At 40.7% G+C, this 13,944-nt stretch overlaps 1 protein-coding gene across 1 annotated transcript in view; it reads left to right on the forward strand.

Annotated features, from left to right (window-relative positions):
* tanc1b (tetratricopeptide repeat, ankyrin repeat and coiled-coil containing 1b) overlaps positions 1–13,944 on the forward strand; it is a 127,137-nt gene that overhangs the window by 68,653 nt on the left and 44,540 nt on the right. Inside the window, exons 6-7 of the mRNA XM_042494126.1 lie at positions 1,529–1,718; positions 5,630–5,950. Coding sequence (XP_042350060.1) covers positions 1,529–1,718; positions 5,630–5,950 — 511 coding nt within the window. The remainder of the gene's footprint in view (positions 1–1,528; positions 1,719–5,629; positions 5,951–13,944) is intronic.

The following is a 13,944-nucleotide window of genomic DNA, read 5'->3' on the forward strand; positions in this document are numbered from 1 at the left end:
TACTGCTGTTTTACAACATGTCTTAAACTCAGCATGTTGTTTTTAGTTCTACCGAAACAGTAAATTATTAAATGTCAGTGAGCAGTTTGGCTCTTACAGTGATTTGTTGGGTGTTATAAGCTCTGGGTGCAGCCCTAGGCTGGCAATTGCCGGGCAAAAACTACTGACATATTGTCATGCAAAAAAAAAACAGGTGGGACATAGAAAAAGGAAATGTTATGCAGTTAATATTTGCATTCCACAAGTTGTCCATGATGCCTTAAGCCATGCAATATCCCTCTTATTCGGCTGTTTTCATTCAGTATGTCACTGCACACACATGTAGACCTTTAAACAGCAACAGTCAGTACATCTCAATGACATGTTAGTCCCTCTCCTGTCTCAAATTGGCTTAGCAGATGGTGAGTTGTACTATTTTGTGAGTTCAGTTGGGTTGAAGATACATTTTTGCAACAAAAATACTGCAGTAATGTTTTAATCAGGACAAAGATTTTTATTGTTAAAAAAAACTCACTTATAATCACTACATATGTATAGTAAGTACTGTAGTTGTTTGTCAAATTAGCCTCAAAGATTTTACATAATGCAGTTTGTGAAAAGAGGCTTTAAAATAGGTTTGGGATGTTTGAGTTCAGGTGTGATGGTTTATGGTTTGTGATGATTTGCTGCGATTTTAATAGGAAGAGTATGTTTGAGGCGATGCACAGCCTTGTATTGAGTGGTGCTTGAGAAGCCCACTGTGGGTTAAAGTCCCTCCGGCAACAAAATATCTGCAGCAAAGTTGGTGTATTGAGGACGAGGGTTGGTTTAATTTGACCTGGGCTTGTAAAAGTAGTTTTTAATTGGAGTTTTATATGTATGGAGTTGTGTTTGTGAAACAGTTTGAAGGCTTTGGCTCCTCTTTCAGTGTGATGATGAACAACTGTATACTGTGTGCAATCAGAATACAGTTTAAGAAGGACAGGGAAACAGGACAAACCAGCTTTATTTTTGATTTCTACGGTTGTCAGTTAGCTCAAACAAAGATTCAGCTGCTGTATGGTTGTCGGACAGGCTTGGTGGCATGCATGGGAAAGGTAGCTATTGTATCACAACAAAGTAGGGACTTCTTCCCTTGTGAAATTCTCTTCAGGCTTATTTTGGTTCCTCCAGACATATGAGTGTGTAATTTTCAAGCCTTGCTCCATTTACACCGCTCATGCCCTTCGGCTTGTGTGTCATGCTCACATGTGAAAGGCTTGTTTATTTGTATGCAGATTCTTTGCATCGCTTTTACGTGATTCAGGTACATAGTCAATAAACTTGGATGGAATCATTTTTTAGTTTTAGTTTTCTCAGTTCTCCTTCCAAATAGGGCTGGAGATTTATTTTTTGTTGTATTTATTGCTGCTCATGCTGAAAATATGTGAACATGTTGCCAGCTGACAGTTTATATTGGGTTGATTTCGTACTTCATTGACATATGTGTTTAGTAGAGCACATTCTTGGTGTACCTTAACCCTTTTCCTCAATCTTTCTTTCTCCCCAGTGCTCTGTGACTAGCCAGGGTATCAGCCCCTGCTCTACACTGACCAGCAGCACGGCCTCTCCCAGCACTGACAGCCCATGTTCCACACTCAACAGCACGACCAGCCGCCCTCCGCTCAGCCGCTCCAGCCCCTGTGGGACCATCACAAGCCCCAGCTCCACACTTGAGAGCAAAGACAGTGGGATCATAGGTGAGAAATGACTCCTTCATTATACCCAAATAGCAGCTTGTATGTTCCAGAGAAAACAAAAACAAAGTGCACCCATGTCCTTTGACTTTGCCCCTTTTACACAAGCCTGTTCAAGGTGTGAATATCTCGCTGTCTTGCCGCCTTGCTGTTCTGTATAAAAGATCCAATCACGGAATGGGGGGGTACAGAGATCTCTCACCTTTAAGCTGGCAGCAGCAGTAGTAGCAGTGCAGAATCAAGGTATGTGTTAAATGGACAACCAGCAGAACAGGCCCACGGGTAGGATGGGTATGACGTTTGATGGTGGGTTACGTGTATGGCCTGCCACGGGAGATTTAAAAAGCAGCTAGCAGCAGTAACGGGTAACTCGATAACAAAGATCTTGAGGAGATTAGCCGCCATATAACAGGGACAGTAAACTATTGTTATTGCAAAGTTATGCCATTATTATTATTTTTAAGTGCTGCCAATGCACGTGTTGTATGTCACACTAGAGGCAGATGCTATATTATAACATATCATGCATCTTTTGCTTCCATGATGCTGGCATGCTATCTAAAATCACACACTGGAGTGACATGATGCTGCCATTGTTGCGTTCTTGTGTAAAAATGTAAAGATGGGACTTTGTAGGGGCTCTATAGCACAATTTCTGCATAAAAGGGGCTATTTAAAGTTAACCTCTGGATTTTTTAAAACTAAAAGTAGCATTACACATTTTTTTCGTGGGCTTCAAAGCAGTTGTCTTAAATTGTACAGAATGACACAAAACTAAAGCATTCAGTAGACATTCATATCTTAACCTTCATAACATAAAGCAAGATCTAGAATGTCTTGTCAAATAACCTCAAACTGACTTCACTGCTGTTGAAATCCACCTGTGGTGCCTTTGCCAAAATAGTCAGTAACCACGCGAGGAATGCTAGTGACGAGCCAAGTCAGCTGCAGATCCGGTGGGAAACCAGGCACAGGGAATCAATAGCTTAGTTAGGAGTGGGAGTATCCCACCACAGAGTAATGTTCAAAAATGGCATCTTATCAGAGGCTACATCAGATGCTGGGTTTGGTAAAAACATTGGTAATCTCTGTAATCTTTTTCTTCTAAATGGCAACATTTAGGCACACCAAAGTGTCTGACCTGCGCTGTTTCACTTAGTCATCATTTTGTTAAAGCCACTGGATTTTTTGGGGGATTGAATAGCACTCATGACAGGTTGTATTCATCCTCTTCCATGTGTCGGTTTCCGAGTTTGTATTGAGCTGTTCTGGTATGAGAGAGCACTGAGGTGACAGTCGCCACAGTTTAACATTGCATTGTATCACTAGTAATAGCTCTGTAAGACATCTGGGGATTTACACAAGCTGACAGGAATATGACATAGTCTATTGATATACTAATCCTTCTGCTGTTTCTATACATAAACCTTTCAGTGACTTTACAAACGTTAGAAATTTATTATGAATATGGCTTTTGAATATTTGAGGTGGGAATTCAATAGCACATTGTAACTGTATGATACTGCAGTTATCCTCGGTTAAACTTAAATAATTTCTTGAGACACTGGAAATTTTGGGGGAAAAGTTAATAACCTTGTATGAAGGATATCACATATTTTGTGTCTATTTATAGGTGACATGATTGTTCTGCAGTAGAAAGCTATGCATGCCAAAGCCAGATATAACACAACAGTTTGGATTTCTAATACTGCAGAGTTGACGTAACTGATTACCATGAGTCAGTCATTCTGTCCCCTTAGAGCAATATCAAAGCTACCTGCTAAATAATTTATGGAAGCTGTGATATAGTATCTGCCAGCATTGAGTGCCGGCATGCTGCCACCCAGGATGAGACATACAGTAACATGTGTTGTGATATGTCTCATTGTAAAGCTACTTTACTTGTGTCAAATCAAAATTTATTTTGTAAGAGAATGACATGATGTGATGGAGGTGTAAATAGACCCCCCCCCCCCCCAACCCCCCCGATCAGACTATGCAGGCACGGACGAGAACAAAGCTATGTTGTGTGTCCACAAGTCAGATTCCAGGCTGTGATTAATGTTCCCCGGCCTTTGAGGTTTGACTCTGACTCTGATTTCAAAAGCACATTAATTTGGCTTTGTTCTGCGTTAAAAGCTCCTTGGGGGCATTGGGGAGATTTTGCAATGTCTTAACATTTACAAAATAGCTCCCAGAGGAGTTTCTGCATGAGGTGACCAGAGAAGGACTTATAACAGTCCTGTAGCAATGACCATAACCAGCTCTTCATAACTTAGAATAAAATTTCGCTTACCATACATTTCAATGAATAATTAATGCTCTACTCTTTGCCTTTGTCGTTCAACAAATAAGCAATCACTGTAACTTCTTATACACAGTGATGACAGATAATGCCATGCTCGGAGCAGGAGAAGACATGACTGCTGTCAGAAATGACCTAATATTTGTTTTGCCACTCAGCACAAGTGTCACAAGGTCCAGGATGTATTTATTAAGTTTGAGATGATGCTGACGTCATTAAACCTTAACTGTGACTATATGAAGACGCAATATTGTTGATAAAAAAGACTAGACTAATCTAGTTTGAAAAACAAAAACTGCAAAAGTCTCTCTTTATTTTTGCTGACAAAACAAGAGAAGACAAATATTTTTTTTTAAGTTTAAGTTTAAGTTTAAGTTTTTTAGTTTTGCGTCCTGTGCTCTGCGCCACATATCAGGACTTCATCGGTAGGACACAATGAGCCCATTCAGGAGGTCTCCTAGTAACTTACTTGTATAACTTAAAGTTAACAACGACAAGAAATAAGTTGACATTTTGGCCCATATTGGATGTATTCCTTAAAATGAAATCCTCACACCACTAGATCAGACTTTTTGTGCTAAAGCACATCATCCAACCTGTAGTTTTCATCAGATAAGCATAAAATAAAATCTTATGTAAAATAAGTTTGACTGAAATGACAAAGTTAAAGGTTTTTGCTAGACTAAATGGATTGATTGAAATGTTCAATATAATGACTAAAAAAGACAAAAATATTATCTGTTTTCATTGACTAAAATAATGCATTTATAGTTTTCTTTGATTAGGATAAGACTAAAATGCCAAGACTGTTAGTCAGCTACAACAGAATGAGGTTGATTAAATATGATATAAACTAACATGGACATTTGACACAGAATTATGAAACTAAATAAAAAAATATCTGACAAAATTAACACTAGTTATATTAATGTTAGAGATGATGCAACATGCTGCGACATTATGAAATCCAGATTAGGAGTGTGTGATGCAAACGCAGCCAGCTGGCCAGTCAGTTCCAGTCCTCTAACTGTGCTGATGTTTCTGTATCCAGCTGCAGCTGGCGTACCTTTGGCCCTCCGCTCATCTTTTAGGCTCGCATTAGATGGCTGGGTTGGCCTGAGGGAGGATTAAAGGATTTATTGTCATGTTAGCAAAACACCTGTCTGAACTCAAAAATATTGAAGGCAGTATTGACACTAGTTCTTCACACTTATATTTTTAATAATACATTTAAGTTTGGATTTTGTGTCACAGCACAGCATTCAGTAGCTGTTTATGCTGTATAATATGAGATTTGTCAACTGATGATCCGTGAAAAGAACAAAAGACATCTGAGGAGTCTGGGCTCAGGAAATGAATCACGTCCGTGCCATCATGTCTTTACAGTTTTCATTAGTGCAAGCAGACTATCTCTGTAAGTATAAAATCAAGTGGTGAACAGTGTTGATAAGGGCAATGAGGAAAAGCAGAGACTTATTCAAAGTTAAAAGTTCCATTACAGCTCAGTATCTCATTAGAGATGAAGACAGATAAATGTTCATGGCACACAAAGAGCGTCTTACCTCCCTTACTTGCTCTAATTTCCTTCTTTGTTTTCATCTCCCCTCAGCCACCATCACAAGTTCTTCGGAGAATGATGACCGCAGTGGCTCCAGCCTGGAGTGGAGTAAGGATGGCAGCCTGAGAGGCAGCAGGCGCCATGGCCTGGCACAGGGCGTGCGGGCCGACACCTGCTCCCCTGTGGCCGAAGAAGACTCCAACAGTGCCACAGCAACGCCAGCCGACACCCCATCCAGGACAGACCAGCAGCAGCAGTCCAACACATCAGCAGGGGCACCACAGCCTCCAAGTAACTCACCCGAGGGACCCATTCCATACCCATCACAGACATCTTCTTCCCTCATGATGCCGAGGCCAAACTCCGTAGCAGGTAAGGTCCTTCGGTCTTTTGAGCTCTTGACATCTGGATGTCTTCTGCTGAAAGGAGGGAAAGGAATGAGTTTGTATACCTTTCCTCAATGACTGTGTGCGTACATTTAGCATTACATGAAACATTTTTTTCAAACTTTCTTCTTGTAGCCTAGTAACCTTTGTTGTGCTGACAGTAAAACTCTTGACTCTGCACTTGGTTGTCTCGCTTACATCATTAACCAGTCAGTTCAAGATTGTGACGCTATGATATGACCAGTGCCTGAGGCTGACAAGTGTGGTGTCATTTGTAGTCCAAGCAAGTGACAGACACAGACAGGAAAAAGCACGTATAGACATGGAGGGAGGAGACGTTTTCAGAAGCGGGTTGCGCTTTTCAACAAAGAGTGGGGTATCAAGGCAGAAGTTTGGGATTAGGCAGCTGTTGTATGCTGTGGCGCAGCCCTGCCTGCCATGTCGGACCTAAACACAAACCACTGTCTGGCTGATCTGTTCTGCATTCCTGCCCTGGAACCTCCCTGTTATGGCTCGACTCGCCATATCCACACAGCTGTCACAGTTGTTGATATCCCTCCACAACCACCTTTCCCCCTCTCTCTTCCCTCTCTTTTCCATTCCCAGATATCCCCCACCCTGCCTGCCTCTGTTTTTGCTGTTGCTGCTTTTGACCTTGGCCTAGTTGTTGTAACTTATGCAGCCATAAGTTTTACATCTTCCTTTAAAACTAAAGTCCATAGCCAAGTTGCAAAGTTAATGCAAAGTTGATGCAAAAAAAAACGAGGCCTAACTGAGTTCCACGGTTGAATTAGTATTTTAGACCTGCAATTTTTACCTGTTTTATACCCTTATGCCAAAAACACTCCAAGCAACAGCTAAGTGTGGCCTGAGGTGAGCTGCCATGCAATGGCTATGGTATACTGCTTTTGATTGTACTTCAAAGTGTGGTAAAAATGGAGCGATGCCTGAAAGCTAGTTCAGGCAGTCAATTTCAAGCTGCACTAATACATACACACGTCAAATGTCACTCTCCGTATGTTCACAAAACACACCCTCCAATTTTGGTGGCCTATTTAAGCTGCAAAAGTTTGCCAGCTCTCCCTCTGCGTTGCCAGTGCTGCTGCTGCCCTGATGCCCACTCCTCCAGCCGCACCTCCACTTTAGCATCCACCTGTAGGCTCTGGCTAGGGGGGAAGATATTTAATCATCACTCCCTAATATATCATGTAAACATTTCTGCAGGGAGTGATGAGCACGGATTCTAGACAGCAAACTCTTACTATGTTGCTGTTGAAATAAACATTTCGAACGAGAGAATATCCTCAGCCAATCAGTAAACAGAGTCCTGTGACACCTTTGACGTGTTGTTAAAGAGAGTTTCTTACCGCCTGAAACACATCAACACACCTACCGGCTGCAGAGAAATGTAATTAATGTGACTCACCCCACTTAGCTGCTGCTTGGTGACTGTTTGGCATTAGGAATTACCAAGGGGAGTTGTTGGATTTAAATGTTTAAGTAAACTGTGAAATGTAGTAGTGTTGTCTGCAGGTCTACTTGCAGTCCCATTGTGTTCATGATACTCTGTACTCAGGGGAATATGCATGTGCTGTCAGCCTGACTAGATGCTAGAAATAAGAGCAATATAAAGATAAAAGACAAATGTTTGCTTGTCATAGCAGTGGTGGACTATAGCGGTTGTAGTGTGTAAATGGTACATCTGATGAACAAAAAGCACTGCTCTAGGGAAGATGAAGATTGTACGGATGTGAGGGTGACACCGTTTGTAGAGCAGATGAACTTTGTCACATGGCATTGTACAAGCAGACACCTCTATTGGTCAGCCGAAATCACAGGAAATTGCAAAGGCGGGGGCAGGCTGTGCAGAGCTTGGGAAAGAAGCATAAAAACAGGAGTAGACTCAGGTCAGACCACTGGCCAAGAAAAAACCTTTTTAGATGTAGACAACAAGTAAAACACCAGAATCCAGACAGAGATCAGACAGAGCAGTATTTCGCTCAGCGTGCAAGTAGTGGTGTTTAGCCGAGGGATGATGTTCAAATTTTGTTACTTCGGAATATGACAGGTTGAAAAGAGTGTTTTACCCATTTCACGTGGATGCTGCAGCTGCCAATGAGTTGAAGATCAAATGCTTTAATGCTGCAAAAAATGCCTCCCATGGGTTTGACCTTGATAAAAATACAGTAACTATTCACTTGTGTCAGCTGCTTCTACAGTGTGGTAGTTCAGGTTTCTGTTGAGTTTGAATGCACTTATTGCGAATCACCTTGGACAAAAGTATGTGCCAGATAAATTCAATGCAAGGTAAAGATGCCTTGTGTGTTTCAAAGCCTTGACAATTTGCAACATGCAGCCCATTTGTTTGCCAACGGTAGATTTATTCCATTTGTTAAAAGTGTCCTTGCAGGGTACTTTGTCTAATAGTAAGAGAATATGATGGAGTGGGTAGAAGAGATGGATATAAAATACATGTCCTAGCTTATGTATGTCTTTCACACGCAGTGTATCGCTTTTGCACAACACTTGAATATTTTCTCTACAGCCTACAGTTGAGTCTGTGCCCACGTCAACATGAGTTGATACATGGCACTGTGCAGTTCAGTCACTATTCTCTTGTTCCATGAGTCCATACCCCTTTAAATCTCATCATTATTTTTGCTGCTGACATAAACCTGAACGGCACAGATACACAACAGCTCATAAAGCCAACAGAGCAGGAAATATTTGACTGTTTATGTGTGTTGTTTTGCGTGTGAGCGCTGGTGTGCTTGTCTCCCCCTGTGCTCTAAGAGTTTATTGGCTGATGTCATAGTTATGCAGCGTTGCCCTCTAGGGTCCCGCAGAATTCACACCTCAGATTTTACGCTGTGTGGCAAAGCCCTGAGAGGGAACATCAAGGACATAGTGAGACAACTTCATTTATGGCCCAGACCAATTTATGTTGGTGTCAGGGTGTGCCAAGGACAATACCTCTTTTCATTTGGTGCTCAATGACTTTGTATTCAATAAATTAAATAAATAAATAAATTCTTAAGAAGAAGATACTGAAATGATACTGAATAAAGTGTATGCATCATTAGTGCAGTCACTCTGAACCTTGGCAACTATTTTCCATTGTGTGGTTCCATGTGTGTGATAATGAGTTGACTGCTGTGACTATGCCTTTTTTTATTGATGGACATAAAGTAAGTACAAGAAGCCTGGCAATACTTCAGATTACAGCTAAAATGATCCCCCTCTCCCAAAAAAATTCTGGGGTTGAAAAACATTATTTTTCTATTCCATGTTCTCAGATTTTTTTTATTTTTTATTTTTTGGATTATTTTGGGGGGATTTTTCCCTTTTTCATTCATAGGAGAGCTGTAGAATGACAGGAAATGTGGGAGAGAGAGGGGGAATGACACGCAGGAAAGGGCCACTGGCTGGAATTGAACCCGGGCTACTGCAAAGGCCTCGGCAAATGGGGCACACAATCTAGCAGGTGAGCTAGAGGCCGCCTCCATGTTCTCAGATTCTGATTCAGTAAACTTTTATTTCTTCATCACCTCGTGGTCTGAGGCTGTGGCACTCTGCTTGAAAACTGTTGGTGGCTCCCTCTGGGTTGGGAGCCACTTCTGTTTCGAATGAGGTCAAGTATCTTAGGGTCTTGTTGACAAGTGAGAGTAAGATGGAGGATAAGTTCCTCAGGAGGATTTGTGTGGAGTGGGCATTGATGCGGACCTTTTACTGGACTGTTCGAGTGAAGAGGTATTAAGGAAGAGCTCTCTCTATTATTGTTGATCTACATTCCATTCGACACCTATGGTCATGAACATAGTTTTTTTTTGCAGGGCAAACCCTCAGGCACAGTATGAGGATAAGTGATAGGAACTCTGAGTAGCCAAAAAGATGCAGTTAAGGTTGTTCAGGTATCTCTCGAGGCATCCATGAGGCATTCAGCTACATGGTGACTCTGAAGTGGATTTAGAGCAGCATGCTGGAGGGATTTCATATCCCACATTGTCTGGGAACACCTCAGGATGCCCCAGGAAGAGTGAGTGAGAGAGTCAGTGTGTGATTGTGAAGAAACTTCAAAAGCCGGTTAACACCCATACCCTGTTATGTAGGAGGGATGGATGGCTAGTTATACTGTATCCTTGTTTGTGTGTGTAGCCTGTATCGATTGACTATGCATTGGAAAATCAAGACACCAGACTGCAGAAACCATAAAGAGAGTTTCGGCACAAAGGCCAAATTGTCTTCAAGGCAAAGTGGATTTCATCCATTTGTTTGTTGCCAATCAACAAGTGTATAGAATGTTAAATATGTATATAGAAAGAACGTCCGCATAATATTGAGAAGTGTTGTACTGCCTTGTTGAACACACACACTTGCAGTGTGGCTAGCGTGTCCCTGAGCTGCTGTGGGAACTCAAGCAGCACTGTGTGGAGCCTCCATGTGTTGTGGCAAGTTGCACAAATGTTGGCTCGCACCACCTGTCACCACACAGGGCTGAATTCAAATGTCTCTGCAGGAGCAGTCTGTAAACGTAGCATTAGTTGGTAGTCTTGGGAACTATTGTGGCTACCATTCTATAAAGAAAACAGTGATTCAGTGTCAGTTGATACACAATATCTAATTCAAGGCCATTATGGCAATATGGCATCTAGTAATCCCAGTTTATTTCAGTAACTACCCCATTCGCACAAGTGTGTGTGTGTATAAGCATCAAAAACTTATTTTGCTGCAATCTGGTAATTTTTTATACAGCAGTCAGTTGGGACACGCATCTTTTTCAGAGGAAATCTTTTTTAGTAAAATCAGTCGATCAAGGCAGGCTTTTCAGCTATTTAAAATTGCATCATTTCATCAATATGAAATATGCAAATGCTTAATTAATGTCTTTTGTGTTTTTTGAAGTTGGTGCATATGCAGACTGCTTTGCAGAATCTTTTATTGTCGGTTGTCAATCAGTCATATTTATGATTATCCTGACAATGGTATCCACCATGATTAAGTGATTGTGATAATCTGTTTCTTTTTGCAGGAAAAATGGATTTTCCATAGTTTGTTTGAGAAATTATTTTAATTTGTTTAAATGATGTTGGCACAATCATTTTTCACCTCATATTTCAGTCCGAGCCATTACATAAAGCAGCTGATAGTTTGCTCCATGTCTCAGGTGGCTTCATCATTTTTTTTGCATTCCAGCATTTTAGAATATGTGAAAGAATCTTGCTATTGATGTCATGTTGGATTTCCTCCTTAAGGTCTTATCTTCAGTGGCTGCTCAACACATTAATAACACCAACCTTGTGTCCACCTTAACACTTTCAAATGTCAGATTTTGCAGCACCCACGACAGTTTGTGCATCCAAAAACACAGTTTTTGAAAAGGTTGACAAAATTTTACATGATGCAGCTTGCACTCTTTGCCACCCTTACTCTTCATTTTACTTAGGTAATAAGAATTCTATTTTTGAGTCATTCATGTTAAGCTTTTTAAAAACGATTACAGAGTCAAAGGGCCATATTAGTTGTAGCCACTGGAATTCCATGGTTTTGAAATCTTAGCTTGAGCTGCTTGTGGTCAGGTTGCTCAGACTGAGTCAGGGTCACTGTGGCTCAGGAATGGTGCTACAGTGCATCTGTGATGTTTTGCTATTCAACCAGGCTTTGTGGTCTGAGCCATGTTGAGGTACAGTACACACTCATTTGTTTCTACTCCAAAATCCTCTGCTCCTCTGGAAAAACGGTGATAATGGATCCAAGATCCTTTGTTAGGCTGTGTCTTGACCTAAATCTATGGACAACTGACACGCAACTTTTAGGATATGTTGTTCGTCTCAACAGTGACAAGGTAAGGTTTGAGTACAGCTCACATCTGTGTTTTATTAGACGGACTGAAGTCATCTCCACCTGGTGCATGTGAACACAATCTGTGACTCAATGGTGTTTGCAAAGGTCAGACAGTAATTTTCTCAAATTAAAAACTCATGTCTGTCAGTACTGCAGCATGAAGGTTATGGCTTTTTAAATTCAATGTGCTGTAGTCTCTTTGTAGCTCTGGAGCAGAAGGACATGTAACTGTTTTATCTGACATGCTGTAAGCTCATGTCATCTGTGGTGGTTTTCGAGAGAAGATCTTCTCCTGTAATTTTGAATCGTTTCAATCTGTTTTTGTCTGTGTTTTATGATGTCTTCAGTTAGCCATCGAATTTTTCTCGGCCTCTGGCTTTATGTTAACATCGATCTGTTCAGTTTGAGATTGAAAAGAAAGCAACAAGAAAACAGATAGCCCATTCATATCCTCCAGCTCTCCAAAAGGTCACAGTGGCATCTTTTAAAATGTCCGCGCTCACAGAATTGTTGGTGCCTCTATGTGTCACAGCAGGAGCAAAATATAAACCTTTGCAGAGATCAATTTACTTCAGTTTTGAGAAGCCATTTAAAATTCTGCTGAGTGGCGATCCATTGACAGATCACAACTTGCCAAATGCCTAATCTGCAAATGCCTAACTGGTCTCTGTCACCACAGAGCCATCTGGCTTTGTTTGACTGACAGCACCCCACTATTGAGAATTATATAATGAGTGTTAAGGAACTATGCAACTGTTGTGATGGCATGAATATCTTAATGTGCAAGGTCTCTTGTCTTCCTAGCTATTGCTCTTTGCACAGTTTTTGCAGAGAAGTTTGGCCTCTTTATTCTGCTCTTAAGTTTGTACAATGCAGTTTATAGTTATTTCATAAGTATGCACTTTTGAGCAAATCTAGAATCCTGACTCTGTCTGTCAAGTTGGTCGGTCGGCTGGTACATCACTTCGGTTCAGACTGATTTATCTTAATAACTGCTAGATGGAATAGCATAAAAGTTTGTACAGAAATTCACTACATGTTCCCCTAAAAATTAATTTTACTTTGCCGATTCCCTTATGTTTTATGCAGCAGCATTATCAGATCAAATTTTTTAATATGTCGAATAGTTTGACATGGGGCTAAGGTTGGGACACCTGGTGCCAATCTGGCATCAGTTCCTTTATGACCGATACCTACCAGACCAAATCAAAATGCAGATTTTGTTTCCTCATTTCAGTACCAGATTGTGTTCGTAATAACTCTGCAGTCAAATAGAAAGAGAGTGTGTGAGTGTGACGCGTGACAGTGAGGCTGCAGTGACCACAGCAAAGAGTATGAAGTTATACGTAGCAGTGCAATGAGTGTACAATGTAGGCTATTTGTCAGTGAATGAAAGCTACAACCCCTCAAAATCCAGGACGAGTTCCCTGTCTTGCTTGCCACCTATTTAAAGTGAATGGGGTTAGACCCAAAGTTATCAGAACCTGATCAGACTCACATTTTAGGTGTCCTGTTTAGGTTAACTTTAACTATTTTCATTGTAGTGATAATTTAAGCTGCTCCAAAACAGATAATAAGAAATGTCAGGGTACTGAGTCACTCTGAGGGAGACAATCATATATTTAGTTGTAAATTGTTGTTGTTGGGTTAGGTTTTATTTATTTTGTGAATGTGTTGAGTGGATTTGTAAATAGTGCTTTGTATGTATTAATTTTTATATATTTAGGTATACTTCAAACTTTTAGGAGCTAATATATTGTGTAATTTTAAGTTCAAATTTGCCTTTACGATGATTAAAAACATTATTTAATATCCAATTTTTGTAGTTCAGCAGGTTAACACACTAAGTTTGTGGGCTTAGTGAACATTATACCTGCTAACCTTAAGCATGTTTGCATTGTGACTTTGAGCAAAGAAAACTGTACTTAGTTTTAACAAAATGCTAACAAGTTTGAAGTTGTGTTCCTAAGTACAGCTCTGCTGACACACAGTTGAATCTGTCAGGTAGTTTGTGCTCAGACTCTGTGCACCAACCCAATCAAGCTTCACCATTTAAAAAGTTGGTTCAGGTTGAGGTTTGAGCTGGTCTAGGGCCAACATTGGGGGCAGAATCTGCCTTACTTGGAGGTAAGCTTATCT

Source organism: Plectropomus leopardus, chromosome 10 (assembly GCF_008729295.1).
Source record: "Plectropomus leopardus isolate mb chromosome 10, YSFRI_Pleo_2.0, whole genome shotgun sequence".
Lineage (NCBI taxonomy): Eukaryota > Metazoa > Chordata > Actinopteri > Perciformes > Serranidae > Plectropomus > Plectropomus leopardus.